This window comes from Athene noctua, chromosome 5, assembly GCF_965140245.1.
Source record: "Athene noctua chromosome 5, bAthNoc1.hap1.1, whole genome shotgun sequence".
Lineage (NCBI taxonomy): Eukaryota > Metazoa > Chordata > Aves > Strigiformes > Strigidae > Athene > Athene noctua.
The window spans coordinates 34,210,641-34,228,058 of record NC_134041.1 but is presented as its reverse complement, the minus strand read 5'-3'; the positions used below and the strand labels follow the sequence as shown (position 1 = coordinate 34,228,058).

The 17,418-nt window shown below is 43.9% G+C and overlaps 1 protein-coding gene across 2 annotated transcripts in view; it reads right to left on the bottom strand.

The window, feature by feature from the left end:
* The window catches only part of LOC141960858 (ral guanine nucleotide dissociation stimulator-like 1), an 81,930-nt gene that overhangs the window by 8,245 nt on the left and 56,267 nt on the right, over positions 1-17,418 (bottom strand). Inside the window, exons 6-15 of one of the 2 annotated variants that reach the window (XM_074907042.1) lie at positions 16,769-16,893; positions 15,828-16,043; positions 11,855-11,958; positions 10,592-10,676; positions 8,195-8,284; positions 6,259-6,345; positions 5,082-5,114; positions 3,474-3,595; positions 2,492-2,581; positions 223-409 (exon numbers count right to left, since the gene is read on the bottom strand). In XM_074907042.1, coding sequence (XP_074763143.1) covers positions 223-409; positions 2,492-2,581; positions 3,474-3,595; positions 5,082-5,114; positions 6,259-6,345; positions 8,195-8,284; positions 10,592-10,676; positions 11,855-11,958; positions 15,828-16,043; positions 16,769-16,893 — 1,139 coding nt within the window. The remainder of the gene's footprint in view (positions 1-222; positions 410-2,491; positions 2,582-3,473; positions 3,596-5,081; positions 5,115-6,258; positions 6,346-8,194; positions 8,285-10,591; positions 10,677-11,854; positions 11,959-15,827; positions 16,044-16,768; positions 16,894-17,418) is intronic. The other variant, XM_074907043.1, reaches the window with a different exon arrangement.

The window sequence follows — 17,418 nt, the reverse complement described above, 5'->3', positions numbered from 1 at the left end:
GAGCTTCAGTCTGCCTTGTATCTCAGCAACACAGAGGGAACTGTGCAAAAATCCTGACTGGGTTGCTTTCATTTTTACACATTTATATCTAGAGTCTGTCCATTCCTCTAAAAGCAATGCTCTCGACACAACAAGCAGGCTTGGGCAAGTGTTTAGGCCCTGTCGGCAGTGTCGACAGTCTCTCTCGGGCTACTTCTTCTGGCAACAAGGCACAGACTGTACCTTTTTCTGAGACGCATCAGCAGTTCCTACGGGAGCGATGCAGGCGTCTTCAGGCTCAGAATGATTAAATTCGCATGATGAAACACTGGCCGAGTCTGTGCTGTCACCAGAGCTCCCACCTGGAGCACATTTTGGTTGTTCTTTGACGGGTTGATTATGGGCCATCACCTCAGAGCCTAGAAACAGTCTAGTATAGAAAAGAAAGCATAAAAGCCAGTAAGTGAAAGCAGAACAGAGCTGGCCTGAGCAAGGCGGTCACTTGGCTCAAAGTTCTTATGCACTGTTTCATTGTTTTGCTTTCCTGTCTTGAGTGGCCTGTTGTTTCCATTTCCTCTATGCTGTTCATACGGTTTGTCAAGAGAGTCTGTTACACCCTAACACAATACCTTCTTGACCTGGCATACCCACCAGCTGCAAGGCCAAAAGCTGAGCTAATGCCCAAGTACCACAAACAAGACTCTTCGGTCTGCTGAATTTTCAGCCTCACTTGCTAGGAAATGACAGCTTGTAAACCTGATGTGTTTACAACCCAAGGGATGAGGAGGGGCGAGTTAGAGGCATGGCAGCTGGCTGCACCTTACGCGGTCCTGCACACTGCTGTCACACCCGGGTCCCACTGACACAAGACCTGCTCAGTCGCCATGAGTGCAAGAAAGGTAACACGTGGCCAAACACCAGGCAAAGGTCTGCCAAAGGCCAATTCCTCCCCGCTGCAAATTCTTTCCCTCAGTAAAGGTGCCACGGATACCAGTTTCTCTCTAAGAGTCTGAATGGAGATGTACACAACGAGAAGATCAGGAGAAAGTGTAAATTATAGGCTCTCCCTCTCCAAGACTCATTTCTAAATGCAGGTCAAGTAAATTTAAAGGAGTGTCAAAGGAAACAAACTTGTACAAGACATAAAGTAAAGAAGCCAGGTGAATTAGATGCTCTGTCGGCATGCAGTTAACGATTTAAAACAATTTAAAGAGGTGTCACCCCCTGTTGCCGGGGTGAATTATGCCAGTCTTTTCTACAGTATTAATTTGCAAAATACATTCAGAGTGCAGATGAAACAATTCTTTAGACAAAGGCTGCACAGTGCAAACAAACTCCATGCAGTAAATGACAATACTGCAGCACTGAAACGCCGTCAGAAACAAGAGAATAAAGCCTGTGCTCCGCAGCGACAGTTCTTACGCGCAGCTTAGGCACGTGCCGAGGGAGACACCCATGACAGGCCACCGAGAGCTCAGGCACTGTCATCTTCAAAGCTCACGTTCTCACAGCCAGATGGACTACGCAAAATGGAACTCAGACGGACTAATTGAAACACCTTCCAAACAGCTGCCTGGACTTTTTTTTCTTGCTTATCAGAACTCAAAACTCTAGATTGAAAACATCCATTCATTCTTCTTTCAGACCCTAGCCTGCAGTAGTGCTGATGTGAAGTGAAATGGCTACTGCCTGTTCTGAGGAAACTGGCCACAAGAACCGAGCAGGAAAGGACAGTTAGGAGCTGATAGTGCTCTTAAATTCATCATCTCCCCACCTCATCTTGATCATGCCACTGGTATGCGGGAGTCCTTTCGTATCTCCTCTCGCATCAGGTTCAAATTTCTCACCTTTAAGTTAGTTTTACTTCCGCCCTTGATCTCTGCTTTCATTTCCTGCAGCTTGCCATGAATTCCTGCTAGTCTGTTCTTTCCTGTGTCTGCTTAGCTGCATGCCCCTGTTCTCCACCACCTCCTGCTTGAACCTTTGCAGTATTAAACTCAATTGAACCATGTCCCCATGATTATTTTCCTTCTCTAACCTGAAGGCAGCTGGGCAGATTGTTTCTATTATCAAATGCCCTTTTGCTAACCTTAATTTTCAAATTAAAATCCTGCAAGGAATTTTTGCAAGTGTGAGCAAATTAGACTAATAATAGGCCAGACTTTATCCTCATCTACTCTGTTTTGCCTCTGCATTCGGGGAAGTCATTACACAATAGATATTGAATTTATAATCCCGCCCTAAAATGATTCCTTTTTCTGACACTTTAGGAAGGCTTTTTTGTCTCTAATCTCTTTCATCATTAATAATCCTCATGACTACTTATAACAACAGCAGCAGCAAGGACAGCTTCAGACAGAAGTCTGAATTTCTAGCTGATGGTGTCTCCTTAATGTACTGCAGTGGTCTGCATCCCCAGCCAGGTTTTTCAGCGGGTAAAACAAGCACTGCTTGTTTGATTTATTCAGGTTCATATTAACACACCAGATACCCTTTGCCCCATCGTACTCACAGGCTCAACCTCTTCACCACGCTTTTCCGAGGTTTCGGCGATGGGGTGCCAGTGTCAGCAGCTGCTTCAATCTCACGTGAAAGGTTGTAACTGCAGAACAGAGGGCACCCGGTTAATTTTGACAGACAAGACGATTAGTTATGTATCTCAAAGCAGTAATATTCAAGATATTTGAGAAGCCTTCAGTTATTCCCACTTCACCAAAGGTTGCAACCCCACAAAGAGGAACACAGCGCGCTCTACACTTTACCCTGATGAAGGGGATATTTCACTTCTTTACAACAATTTTAAAAATTAGTGCTTTTTTGGATAACAGTCATCATTTTATTTTAAAAATTAGTCAAGAATATACTTAGCATGTGAATCTTGGATAAGCTGACTTTTTTTCACTATGACTCAGTACAATGCAGTATGTATCTATGCTTACACTCTTAGTGCAGCAGAGTGGTATTCAGATACCTAGTGGAAATATTAGAGTGCAGAAAATAAATTGCCTTGCGTTGGTCTAGCAGCATGTACCGTAGCACAGAACTCAGCAGGGCTGCAAAACCCACCCCAAACACCCGGGAGACGTTTATCTGATGAGCGCTCAGCCAGCTCTGCGTTGCCTTGGCTACCTGCTGCCTGCATCCACCAGCCCAACGCTCAGTGCCTGCATCTCGACCTCCCCTAGGATCGGCCTCTGAGCGTGCCTCTGGGCATACAGACAGCCCAGACACAACAGACTATCAGATTTCAAAGTCAGAAGCCTCATTTCCAATCTCAAAAAAAAAAAAAAAAAAAATCCAGTCTCCAAAAACCCCTGCTAAATGTTTAACAGGGTTTCTACAGCTGGTTAGCAGAAGACAGAGGTACTTCCACCCTCCTGGAGCAGCAGTACATGTAAGTCCCTGTAAGAGGACAGCTCAAGGCTGACACAACCTCCCTGCAGGGGGGTGTGGGCTAAGAAAAGCCTGCTTCGCCGGCTGGACTGAGAACCTACCTCTCCTCCTCAGTTAAATGCTCTTGTCTGCTCCACCACTGGAGGAATTTTGGGTCTGGTGTCAAGCAGTAGCTGTTACATGCAGACTGCAAGAGCATAATTTGGGCAATTACTTCAAATTCCTAAAAAAAAAAATAAAGAATCAAATGGGAATTCTAATTAAAAAACAACACAAACCCAAATTCACTCATTCATATACTAAACACAGGCAACAACAGATCCAGGACAAACTTCGTTTGACCTGAAGTTCAGTTTCAGTCGAGTGACTATTTCCAGAACCAGTTCTTCAAACAATGAAGTCTTGTCTTTTTTTTTTCCCCCCAGCATCCAAAATGTTTACTGAAGTGTGACCTTTTCAGAGAAGCACAAATCAGAAGACAAACACAAGGAATCGCACTTCACCACAGCGCTTTTCCCAAGTACTAACTGAAGTGCAATGCCAGTGCAAACCCACCGAACGGCAGCACTGCTGGTTGTTCCTCTAGGAACGAGGGTAGCAAAGGGTCATAAAGTCTTCAGATTACCCCACCTGCTGACCCCTGCTCGGGCCAGACCAGCTGTGAGAGACAAACCATGCCCTGTGCTTAGGTGGTTCTCAGACAGCAAGCGAGGGTAAATAATTAGGGGTGCCTGCGACGAAAGCAGAGAGTCTGATTGTCCCCAGCTTTTCACGTTGTGCACTCACACTTGCACCAGAGGAACATGAAATGCTACCCGTAACACGTGTGACTAGAACGTGCAGCTCTTCTCTAACTCCACCTGCACACACGCTTTGCCACAATAATTCTTAATACCCCCTCGTGTTAGAGGAGGTTATAGAATCAGGATGCAGGAATGCAGCTGAGTACTCAGCCTGGTTCAGAGGGCAGCTTTGCCACTGGTTTGTATGAAGCTGGACCGATGACCAACCAGAAGCTCCCGTATCCCGTTATTAGTACCCTGAGCCATGCAGCTGTACATGCAAGGCAAGTCCAAGAAGTGGTTTGTAGAGCTGGGAGCAGTTAAGGGGAGGAAATGGCTCCATCACAGCCAACTCCCAAGACTGCTTTCAGACCCCAGAATGGAGATTTGGCATGACTTCATTCAGACAGAACCTTTAACTCCTACATAACATTACTCATCTCTGACCAACGAGGATCAGGCTGAACAGAAAGACTGACAGCTTTTATTTCTCTGTCTCATCTGCAGCCTTTCACCTACAAATAGTTTACTGCAGCAGAAGGAAGATATTTACAAACTGTATCTTCTGGAAAGCAAAGGTCTCATGCCACCAGCTCTGTTTCAACACACAGGTCATACACATCTGTCACATTCCCATGAACACCAAAGGGAGGGAATGGGCATGCCCCGCATGTAATTCCCACGGAAGTAAGTGGCCTGCAGCTCCTCTTCCCCTACTGCACACATCTAAAAAGTAGGTTCTCGTTCTGCAGTTTGTTCACAGTTTGGCAGAAGCTCGCAGCATTTCAGGGGTCTATTCTTTCCTTGTGAACTTGCATTAAAATTCACAGCTGTTGTATATGCCCGAGCAATGACAAACGGCCTCGCCAAGAGAACGCTCTAGAAGAGGGTATCAGTAAACTAAAAATCACAGAACATTCAACTTACCCTTCGTCTCTTCTCAAAATTGATCAGGCCGCCCTGTTGGAGGGAAAGAGCAGGGATCAGAATAGAAGAACACAAGCTTAGTTGAACTTAATCACAAACAGCATGAAGTAGCAAGGCTAATGTAAAGCGCAGACGTGCCCCGAGCAAGGACCTTCTCCAAATACCTGTTTCCAGATCTGGTATAAACCACAGCACTCATACATCTGAGTCTCCAAGGGACAGCTGTCCTCACGGCCTATAGGGCAATCTGCCCCAGAAAAAAAGCCCAATGCAAGAATGCTCATAAAAGCTGTGTTGAGATCCGCTCTGAAGAATGCTAGTGGGATTTTGCACGGCAGAAACAAACTTGGCTCTTGCCTGTGCTGTGACTCTAGCAGTGTTCCCAGGGAGTTTCAGAAACACCAAGTAAACACAAAGCACGGACAGGAGGGAAACTGCCCCAAAGAAAATGGATGTACAGCAACCTTACGCAGGCCTGCTTCTGTGCAGTTCCGCCAAACAAACCACCACTAAAAACCCCAGCAACCACTGCCAGCCCAGGGAGAACTGTATTTGCCCATTCTTATCATAAATACCAACACCAGCACAACAAAGGCTGCAGTGTCTCTACTTATGGTTTCAAACACCTTTGAAAACTGGCCCCATCCTCAGTCTCTGTTAAACAACCAGACCCTCTTGCAGTCCTTTTTCCCTTCCTGTGCTAAATTGGTTCCCCCTGCTTGTTCAGCTAAAGAGAAACGAAAAAAAAACAAGTCTTCAATCACTTTAGGGCTCAGACACACCCGAGTCAATACCAAAGCTCTTCAGTGATCAGTCTGCAGTGCTGAATTTGTGATTGTGTGCATTTTACCAATTATTCACATAAATCTGCATGCCTAAAACGTTGTTTTCAGAAAAATGAAACAGAATAATGGAAAGCCTACTTTCTTCACATTTTCTAACCTAAGAAAACAAGACAAAATACAACGCTAAGCTTGTCCCTTCAGATAACAGCACTCCAATTCACACAAGATTCTTGTTGCTGATAAAACCGCATCTGGCTTCCTTTTTTTTTGAAAACAGATTCCTCCATTTTTAAGAGCTGCAGAAGAACCCGGTAGAAGATACAGGAACAGACACGCTCAGTGCTGGGAAGGCAGGGAGGATATTTAGGATTCAACAAATTGCCTTAATTTACCTCGATATAGTCCTGAAGTGCTGTGTCAAGCATGATGAGATCAGTGAGAAAGGTACCAAGATAAGGTACCGTGCCTTGCATTACTCCCTGCAAATGACCAGAGCAACGTTGGATTAAATGATTGAGAAACGGTAATAATCAGAATGCTAGAATAGGCCTGTATAGGAGAATGAAATAAAAGCAGTCTGCTTAACCAAACAGTGGTCTTATCTTTTCTTTCATGGCATCCTCCTCAGCATCTAATCTACAATTCAAATCAAACTCGAATGACAGTGGGATGCTCTCACAGATATTGCCAAGTGGTTTTCTATTACCACACTGCCACCACACCCTGGTTTCTAACAGTGGGTCACCAGGAAACCCCGCCTGTGGAAGCAGCATCGAGCAGCAGGGACAGGGTCCCTCGGCTACCTGCTACAAGAGAAGGAGCCGGGGCATGCTCCCGGCTAGCCTGTTGAAGCAGTTTCTCTCTCTGCCTCATTCCAGTGGATTTTTACTTAATGGTGTATGCCACCTGACAGTCCAGTCAAATCAAGTCACAGTTGTCCTCCTCTAAGAAGTGACCATCTTCCTCAGCCATTCCTTTCATTTTGAGAGTAATTATTCACATTTTAAACTTCCTAGGCTGCTAGCAGTTGTAGAATTCAGGCTGCTTCTACACTTGTGAAGGAAACGCTTGTTTCTACCATCCAAAGGATCCATACTTTCTCCAGTCAAACAAATAGACAAAAAAAATCACATTCAGCACTTTTGCCTCCCTATCCCAGATTTCTCTCCGCCTGCCCTTTTAAATCTTTGCCAGCTTTGAGACAAAAGGCATTTTCACCAGCAGACTGGAAACTGGACACATTTTACAAAGCAATCTCTGTAAAAGTCTGTGCAATTTTCAAGCTGGCATGTCAGAAGCTTCATGAGCTTGCTTCAAAGTAAATGCAATTGCTGCTCTGCCAGAGCTAATTTTCTTTTATCACAAGAATTCCAGTACTTACATTAGGTATCTTACTACATGAAAAAGTTTCCCTGTATTTCTCTCTAAAGGGTAACGAGAGTAGTTAACAGAATTAATTTCTTGTAGGACAGAAACAAGGCAGTTGAAAACGAAGAACACATGTCTGTATTCACCCATCTTTTATTACTCTTCTATGTGACAGATTTAGTAAACTTCTGGAAGACCTGAAACTGAGGCCAAACCCTTGTCTCAGGGTCCACCCCCAACAGCTGGTTGGGATGTGAAGCAAATGCAAGCGGGAGCAGCAAACCTGCCCACCCAGTTATCCCCTTGCAGGGGACAGGGGAAGATTGGTGCCAGGGAACATGACGTGGCCCCCGCGTACAACCACCGAATCCTGAAATCTCGGAGCGTTCCCAGCATCAGATCTCTGAACACACTGGCTATGCTGAAGCTTTGCACATCCGTTTCCTCCGGCCTTTCAGTACACAGGCGGGTGTTACTGGAGTAGGAGGACAGCTGGGCTGCGCTAAAAACCACAGCGGTTACAGCGTGGCAGCTCAGCGTAGGCCATACGGCTTGAGCGGGGTACAGCACGGATCCCGCTTTGGAACCATCTTTATATACAGATGTATGGGGCGGGGGGAGGGGGGGGATATCATCTATATATATCTGCACTTTATATACACGCACACAGAGTATTACCTGCTTACTGCGACCCACAGCATAAGTGAAATACAGCTTTGCACAGGAACAAACACTCTGACTGCCTATTCAGTCTCAACCTTTCGCTTCCCTCGCTTTGCATCAGCTAATCTATAGCACCGATGTGATTGTTTTTCTTGACAGCGGCACTCTCAAGGTCTTTACCTACTGCACGCTCTCTTTGTTAAATACCTTTCTAGTTTTTGCTTCTTATATCATTCACCACTCAGGGTTAATCACGTTATCAGGTCAAAAAGGGGAGGAAAAGGACCCCAAACGCACCATATCTTTTTGAAGTTGCAGCCGCCTCTGTGTCCTTTTCTGATTTTCTTTCACACTGCTGTCCAGGTTGGCAAATTTGGATGTTCCTTCCTGTGAGTTACAAGAGAATTAAAGGCAATTAACAAAGGATCTAAGCGATAAGCTGGCAACTATGTTTGTGTAAAATAATTGCAAATACATTCAATGGGGCAAGCAAAAATATTTGCTGTATAGGTACATGCACGTGTACATACATGTGCTAATTTTCCGGGACTTGTACACTGACTGGGAATTGTGGACAAAATCCCACAAAATTACTAGAAGGGAGTTTTTCAGCAAAGTGGCTCTACTCTGGTCAAAGCTAAGAGCTGTTGAAAATCTCCTGGGAGTTTAAATCAGAGAAGCTTAGATGCACCTTCAGGTGGCCAGATGCTTCTCTGAACTCTATCCTGACACTCTCGACCTCAGGATTTCTGTTTAATTTCCTAATCAGGACTGCTACAAGTAAACATCTCTATCTTATGTAATGCTTTCTTGTTTTTCTCATGCCGCAACAGAGATGCAGCAACTACCCTCTGTAGCTTATTGACTAATCCAAAACCACGCAGGAAAACAAAGTAATAGGTTTTCATCTCCACAAGTCAAGCTCTCCTGTGAATGGAGGAGCTATTTCACAATAGATCTGTAGCCTTTATTTCCCTGGATCCCTACGGGATGCTGGGAGTTACTGTTACTGTCTCCAGTGGTTGGACAGATGGGGCATGAATGATTATCAGTCTTTTTAAGAGGCACAAAACAACAGCCTGCACTTGGAAAGATCCTTTCATCACAACGTTTACTTCTCTCAGTCACAGTGAAGGAACAGATCAAACTCAAACTGTATTTCCTTCCTCGGCTGGAAAACAAGAGCAAATGAAAAACGAGTGTTGTCTCAGTGTCTTCAAGATACTGAAAGATAAACTGGAGATCCTCTAACAGCAGCCGGCGGGCAGGCACAGAACCTGAAACTGCAGCTTGCAGCAGAGCCATTGTTTGGGGAGGAGAGAACACAGCGCTCCCTCTCCGTGCCAAACAACCTGTGTCATGTGCCATTTTGTCTGCTTTACACTTACATTTGTAGGATGGATAGGCAAGGGCAAAGACAGCTTCCCTACAGACACTATTTACAGTGAAAGAAAACAAAGACTTTAGGGATTCAGTGGACATTCATCCTCCAATCGTTACAAAACAGTCCAAAAGGAGGAGTAGGAGAGAGGTTCTAGCTATTCTGTGGAATTTTTCTCCTCTCACTGCTTTCAAAATGTTTTGCAGATCTCCTTACGGCAGCTGGAGAGGGTGATTTGCTAGGAGCCAGAAGGTCTGGGCTCAGATTGAGTTGCTGTTGTGTCTTTTTAGTACTTAGGTTAATAAGCTGTTGTGAACACACATTTTCCCTCTATGCCTATTATTATCTCACCTGCTTTAAAATTTAGCTACAGGTGTTGATAAATGGATGATAAACAAAAGAGATTGACAGGTTTGAATGTGTTCACCCATCACTCCTGAGCAAAACACTGTGTCAAATACCAAGGCAAGGGGGTAAGGTACAAATGCCAGACTGACTGGATAGAACTGCCAAAAAATCAACTGGTCAGGAGGCAGTCTATAGAAACATTTTCATGCAGACAGAAAAAACTGCCACAAACATTCCATAGTTTCTACAGAATATAACCTTTCCCTGCTATTCTTCCTCACCCCTCTCAAGACCCAGAGCTTGTTGGCGTTCGCCCAGGAGAGTGCTCAAGTCAAACTGCTTCAGACAGAGCCTGCTTTGTTGTCCATCTGGCCACACACAGAGCAGGAAGCCTGTTCCTTCGAAATTCCCAGCCCTGTTTTCCAGTTCCAAGAAAGGTATGGGATGGTCGGATAAACATCTTGGTTTAATTCCTCAGCTGAAGCCGAGTGGCATTGTTCCAGTGAAGTCAAGAGCACTACAGCCATGCAGCCCAGTTGAGAATCTCATTTGGAGCTGCTCTGCACTCACCAGTGCAAACCAGAGCCTTTCCAGGTCTGCTCAGAGGGTGCACCAGCTAGCAGTTCAGACAATCACCCTGCCCAAGAGACGTCGAACTCCAGCAGTGGGGGCTCCAAGGCTCCTGACCTGCTGTCCTGTGAACAAGCCCTCACAGAAACTGTGCTGCTGCACCCTGCTCTGTGTGGGTATCCAAGCTCAGCAGGCTAACAGGAGCGTAGGTGCTTTCAGGAACAACAAAATCACCTCTCATCCCAGCAGAAAAGCACAGGTTTTACAGACCTCTCTTCCCTGAAGCACTGCCTACCGTAGTTCAGGGAGAGACGAGCTTTGACAGCTCCTTAGAAAAAGGGCTAACCTCAGCTTTGATTGAGATCACAAGCCTTGCAACTCAAGCTAATTCTCACCTTCAGCAGCAGCTCCCTGCTTGTCAAATAATTGTCGTGGTCTGAGAAGATATCAGAGAGCTCTTCGAACATCAGCATCATGTCCCTGTACAGGAAAAGATTAAATCTTTTAGGTTATCAGAAAGCACTCTAATACAGATCAGATTACTGGTTTTTTCCTCATGAATCGTTAACAGTTGGGCATGTAAAAGATACCACCACCAAAACGCATCCAGTGAGATGCTGCACATCAACTAGGAACTTTCCTGGGATCTCCTGGTGCTCCCCGGTAACGCCAGCCTTATTTGACAGCAGCACAAGGAATGCCACAGGTACGCCGATCCTGGGCAGGGCTTTCAGTCACACTGAGGGGTATCAGATTGTTGTAAGGAAGCGGGTAAATGGATACAAAGCAACAGAAAAATAGCTGTGAGAGGTATCCTAAGTACTACGTTTTTGCCCTGTGCCACGCACTCAGGAAAGCCAGAAGCCTTTAAGTGTGCGAGCCCCTTTCTATTACCCCACACTATAAACACAAGATGGCAACATCTTGATCAGGAACAGGAACACAGGGCAGCAGAAGGAAAGACCCACCTCTCCTAGTGGAAATGCAGAAGTATACTGTATGGCAGAGCAACGTTTCTCTTTGTTTATCAAAGACAAAGGAAAAAAACATAAATCTGTTTGTCACCAACTGAATGAGCAGAATACCATCTTTCCTACACAGCTTTCTGGTGTCTGTCTGGCATGCAGTAAATATGCCAGTTGCACAAAAAGGTATTCCCCTGTAAGAAATACCATCTTCAATACAGGCTTGGATTTTGTAGTTTGGGGATATGTTTTAAGGAAATGTCAGGACCAAGAGAGGATTAGTGAAGGTTTGTGGCAACGTTGACCTCCTCCAACTTCACAGTAGAGGAGACAACTGGCAAGCATCATGGTGGCCTTTTGCTGACCTTCCAAGAACCGTGTGCTTGTGCTGAGTCAGTAGGTAGTCCCATAGTTCTTCAAAATAGGTTGTGGAAGATCCAATACGCTATAAAGGACAGAAGAGACCCAGTACCCCTGAGGGCAGGTGGTCCCGTCAATATGAAAGAAGAGCTCACAGCAGACAGACCCAAAAAAAGGGGTCTGAGCCTCACAGGAATGAGAGTATCTTCTAAGAGGACACTTGTCCATGAAGGAGCAGAATAGGAAGACCGAGAAGAACAAGATGGAAAGAAAGAGCACGGAGCTTTTTGTCTTTGTTTGGGGCTAGCCACAGGGGCAGAGGGGGATGCTTACTTTGAAACACACACCCAGGTCTTCTTCAGCCGATAGATGGAGTTGGATTGCAGTGCTGAAATGATGGCCCTCAAGGAGGAAAAATTCTTCAGGATCCTACATTCCTGTGAAAGGAGTGGTTAGAAATACAGGAGCATGTAATGTCAGCATTACAAATATGTTAGTGCTCTTCTGTTTGACTGGTGTCATGCTCGCTACACATTCTCACTGCTAAGCAGGCAGCTGTACAAATATGGAGCATCAAAAATATCACTCCCCCCCGCCACCCCCCCAGCCAACAAACACTTTATGGGCTTTGGCATTTATATCTTGTTTTCCTCACTTTCATGTATTTGTGGTGATGTTGCAGTGGTACAGCTTCCAGTTGTCCCAGTAAAAATAAAAGTGGAACTGAGTCCATGAAGCCAGGCTAAAAAGCACAAATATTACACTGTTTAAAAAACTCTTTATAGTTACCAATCCCTTTTACCCTTTAGGGGAAAAAACAGGCTTTGCCTCTTTATATGTGGTATTTAAAATGTAAACCCTCAATCATCTAAGCGTCAATTAAAAATAAAGACATGCAAAGGAATAACCTGTTATTCAAGTACGTGCACACTGTTCAAGAGAAAAAAACTTCCCAGCTTTTCCAGAGTCAGTACCAAATCCTAACAGAGGGACTGGTTCATAGGCATTTCTTACAGTTTCTCTGGGGGAAAAGGTTGGATGGAAAAGGATACTGAAAAACCTAGTTCTCAAAAAGACAGCACAGATTCCTGGTAAAGCAGATGCAAGCAAGGAGGAGAGGGAAAGTCTGGCCTGAGACTCTTCAAGGAACTCCTGTAAATCTGTTGGCGGCTCATGAACTAGAACGCCCGGGCACCACAGACTTAAACTCTTGCAAATACAAGCTCTCACTAACAGGTGTCCGTACATGCAAATTAACAGACAAAACACGTGCCCATTTGACTGTTGCATGTAGATGAGAATATATCCAAATCCAAACTACAATTCCACTTTGCAAATTTTGATGGGACTCATTATTACACTAATAATGCTGAATATGTAAAGGATCCTTACAGTGAAAATAGACATACTTTATTTCCTTTGTAGGACTGAATCAATATAAAGCAACCTTAACATAAACAAAAGTCAGACCTTGGTATATCAGCAACTCTGTTCACAAGTTGCATTAAAATTGACTGAACAACTAAGGCAAGTACATTTACTCCCTTTTATTTACCTAAAAAAAAAAAAATAAAAAAATCTTTGGGCAACTTAGGAGGCTACATTTAACAAAGTGTGGTTTAAGAAGACTGACTAGGCACACCGCAGCACTTGAAGCAGGTTAGCAGTTAGGCTAGATGAAGACCAAGTTCACAATCACGTGGTAGGACATGCAAGACCTGAAAGCTCTTCTTGCAAACTTTGCAGCCAAAGGAACCACGTAACAGCTCTTCTTCAGAGACCGACACATTTAAGAACAAGACCCTGCTTTCTTTAAGTTCAACTTGAAATTCAGACCGGGGAGAACATGGATTGAGAGGCACAAATTCTCAGCATTGAGATTTCTCAAACACAACAGGAGTTTGCACTGGAATATCCAGTCTGGAACCATCTTGACTTAATTGCACGTTGCATAATCTAAAGCACATTAGGAATTCAATCCTGGATTTGGTGTTCTCAATGATTTAACTGATTGCAGACTAAACTTTAGCAAGCTTTCATTTATATCTAGGAAGAATTTTTAAGACTGCTCTGAATAACATTGTTTCATGCTGTGCCCCTCATAGGGGGGAAACCAGAAAGAATACTGTGCAGAAGCAACTTTGATTTTAAAAGATTAAGCATAACAGGGTAGTAACGATTTCAACGTTCCTTTTCAGTTTTAAAGAAAAAATCGTGTGAGTAAAATTGGCTGCTCCTGCTCAGGAACCCCAGATCTAGGTGGAGCAGAGAGGGCTGGCAGTTCGGAAAAGTATTCGGTTTATCCTGTAAACCAAGAAACTGGATCCAAAAGTCACAAACAAATAACAAACGTGGAACTCCACGCTGCTTAGTTACAGAGTCAGCAATCCGTGAATAACTGCACTTTAATGAGGGGATTATTTTCTAATTCAGACATCTAACTATTCAAAACATTCATTTGCACGCAAAAAGCAAGCAGCTTTCTTCAGAAGTGGGCAGCTAAGCAGATATGCAACTAGCTGTTCGACATGTGCAATTATTTTGTAGAGCGTGCTCATGCATTTTTCACGTGCTTAGCTAAGACTGGAGCATTGAATTATGTGTATGAACTAAGTACAGGGAGAAGCACTGAATCAACAGAGGTGGAGATCAAAGTTCTCCATCCACAGAACAAGTATGCCGAGAGCGGTCCCTGTCCTGGCTTCCCGGGCCTCCCTGCTCCCTGGGACCAGCAGGAAGCTGCTTCGTACTTGCTCGCCCAGGCTGCAGCCCAGGCTGCCCCACGAAGGCCCCTTCAGCTGGTACCCTCTGCAACTTAAAGATCTGCCCACAGACAATAGGAATCAAACTTCCTAATCCATTCACAGGGGCTACAAAGCAGCCATCAGACGAGAACAATGAGTCAATGGAAGTGCCAAAAGAGGTGAAAGACTTCTTCCCCACACCAGCCTCCTGAACCAGCAGCTGCCAAAGCTCAGGTGCCAGGACTAACAACGCTGCCGCTGGGAGCATACAAGTGCAGGGTCAAGGTTGGAAAGCCTCTGCTTGGCTTGAGCTTTTTATGACTGCTTATTTTGTATAGCTCAGAAAGAATCCACGTGATTCTTAAAACACAAGTCAACGCACATCCATATGAAAGTGCTTTAAATGTTCTCTTCAAGAGAGATCCCGTTTGCTGCCAGCTGCCCAGTGCTCTGAGGGGAGTTAAAAAGCTTACAGTAAAATGTTAAAGATAAGATCTAAGAAATTAGCAAACTGGAGTTATGTAAAGAAGTCATGAAAAACCCTTTCGCACAAAGATTAAGAAACACACAATCTGCTACAAGACAAAGGAATCGAAGCCAAGAGTATAAACGGGTTAGAGAAACGCGTGAGACAATGATAAACCAGAAAGGTAAGATGAGGAGGAGTCTGGTACCATATTGTAACTCTACTTATTTTTTCTGGTCACTGCTTGCACCCCTCACCCCCTCCAAACTCAGCTGGTTTGCATACATGATGGGAACCATGAATAACTCAGTACGCAAATGACCTTCCAGCCTCAAGGACTTTTCAAAACAAAAGAGTACAAACAATAATTTCATTTTTTCCATGTTGAAGAGGCTACTGCTTCCTAGAAGTGTTAGCTTTCTCTGCACTTACTTCAAACCCTGTATTTGCTTTCCTTTCACATGTACACACACATATGTAAATGTATAAAACACAAACAGTTGTGCTGCCTTCCACCACATCTGATTTCAAGTCCCATGGCGTTCATCGACGCAGGAGAGGGAGCATGATGCTCACTGGCTGAACACGAATGGCCAAAGGCAGGCAAGTGCAAAGCTTATTCTGACTGTGCCTGCTGCTTGCACCACTGCCAGTCCGACTCCTTTCTTGTTAGACTTTCTTCTGCAAACAAGTCTAACCTTTGGATGATATCAACCATCACTTCTCTTCCTTCCCTGATACGAGCAGCATTTAGTTCCAGGGAAGTGAACTGGTTGAATTTATACCCATCTTCCCATAAACGTTGCATCATCAAGTATGTGGCACTCCCCATCTGCAAGACACAGTACCTGCCTCACCCATTAATTAGCACTCCCCAACCAAAGAGACAAGCACCAACCCCACTTCCATGGTGGGGAAGCAACTGAGGAAGGGCAACACTTCATCTACTGTTACAAAGAAAGGCAGTCAAAAATAGAAAGCATTAGAGCTAAGATGGCCTGGGACCAACGCATCCAACACCTTCCTCCCCTTCCAACTCCCCCACTCCAAGGCACCCACACGAGAAACATTAAACAGTCTAGAATAAATGCCTTACATGTGCAATATGAATCCATTTCTCAATGATCTTGGCTCTTTGCTGTGATTTGAGCTCCTTGTCCTTCAGGATAGTGCTGACCACACATTTGGTAACGACATTGAACTGTGAGATGGTAGCCCTGATGGTCGGCGCCAGGTGCTTATATTCTTTCTTATCCCGTCGAGACCAGATGCATCCCAAACAGTGGTAGGGCACAACCTTCTTGAAGAGTTTCTAGAGTGAAGTAGAGGTGTCTAGGTCAGCAGGGTTCTCCTAAATCTCTACTATCCACAAGAAGAAATGCATGTTTACATGGATCTAAATCTAATATGGCATTAAAAGGTAAATATTTGTTTTCCGTTAGTTTGAAATACACGCTTTGGCAGTATGTACACTTTATATTTTTTATACATAAAGTGTATATACTTTAATATACATATCTATTATATATATTTGGCAGAAATGGACACAGAAATAGACATCAATAGGCTTGATGCCCTAAAAGAACTGACAGCTAAACACTCTTGGGAATATAAGATACACCATTATCAGTTGCATAACCAAGGGGAAATTCTTTTATATCATGATATTTTGAAGGAGATTGATACAGACAAATCAAATCAGAGCACTGCATTTAAGAGTACCGATACATCTTTAGTATACGTCATAAAAATGTGCTATTTCTCAGGTGTACAAATACTGAGCTTTGCAGAAAAGGCTACACAGTATACATTCACGCTTATTTTAATTTAAAAAAAAAATAATCTTTGGAATGACTGAAGGAAAAAAAGCCCAATGAATGAAGCCAGTTTGGATAACCAAGCAGAGCTGTGTTCTGTGTCCCAACAACAGACCTTTTCTGGAACACTATACTTACATTGACATATCTTTACAAAAAATTTTTAGAAGCCCCACACTATTTACCGCAGCATTTCAAGTAGTACATATACTCTACATACTGCATCCATGTATGTCAACTGTTCTGCCACAAGGTCTGCCTGGAAAAAAGAGAATTCTTCAGGCCTGCTGATGTCCATTTCCTCTTCATCACGTAGGTTACAGAGGGAAGCAACACGGAACCCATCTGTCCAGGATGGAAAACACGACTTGGTAAATTTATACAGCAAACAGTGAATCAAAGCAGATGTTTGTTTATTTTAAACCACCACTCTATATATTATAGCAGAACACACAAAGGGTCCTGCCTGACCTAATAGCCCCGCTGTGCTGCATATTTTGGTGAGAAAGATGATGACCAGAAAATTAAATTGGCAAAGAAAAGGTGGAAGGAAAAGAGAACTGAGATGTTCAGGGTCTCTTAGCAGAGAAGTGACTTAACCCATTCACTAAACATTCTTCTGAAAGAAGAATGCCCCAACAAAAATTTCTTATTAACATTGCAGAATTTTGTTAATCTACCTTTTAGTATTAATGCATCTTATAATCTGAAAAACCAAAAATTAACCAAACTGAAAAGGAACAAGACTGCAGTTATATCCCCAAAATATTGCATTAGGAGTGCTCTTATATCCAGATTTCAGCTCCCATGTGGGGAACTAAAAGGAGAGATCAGATTTCTTGGCACCATTTGTGCTTACATAAACTACAT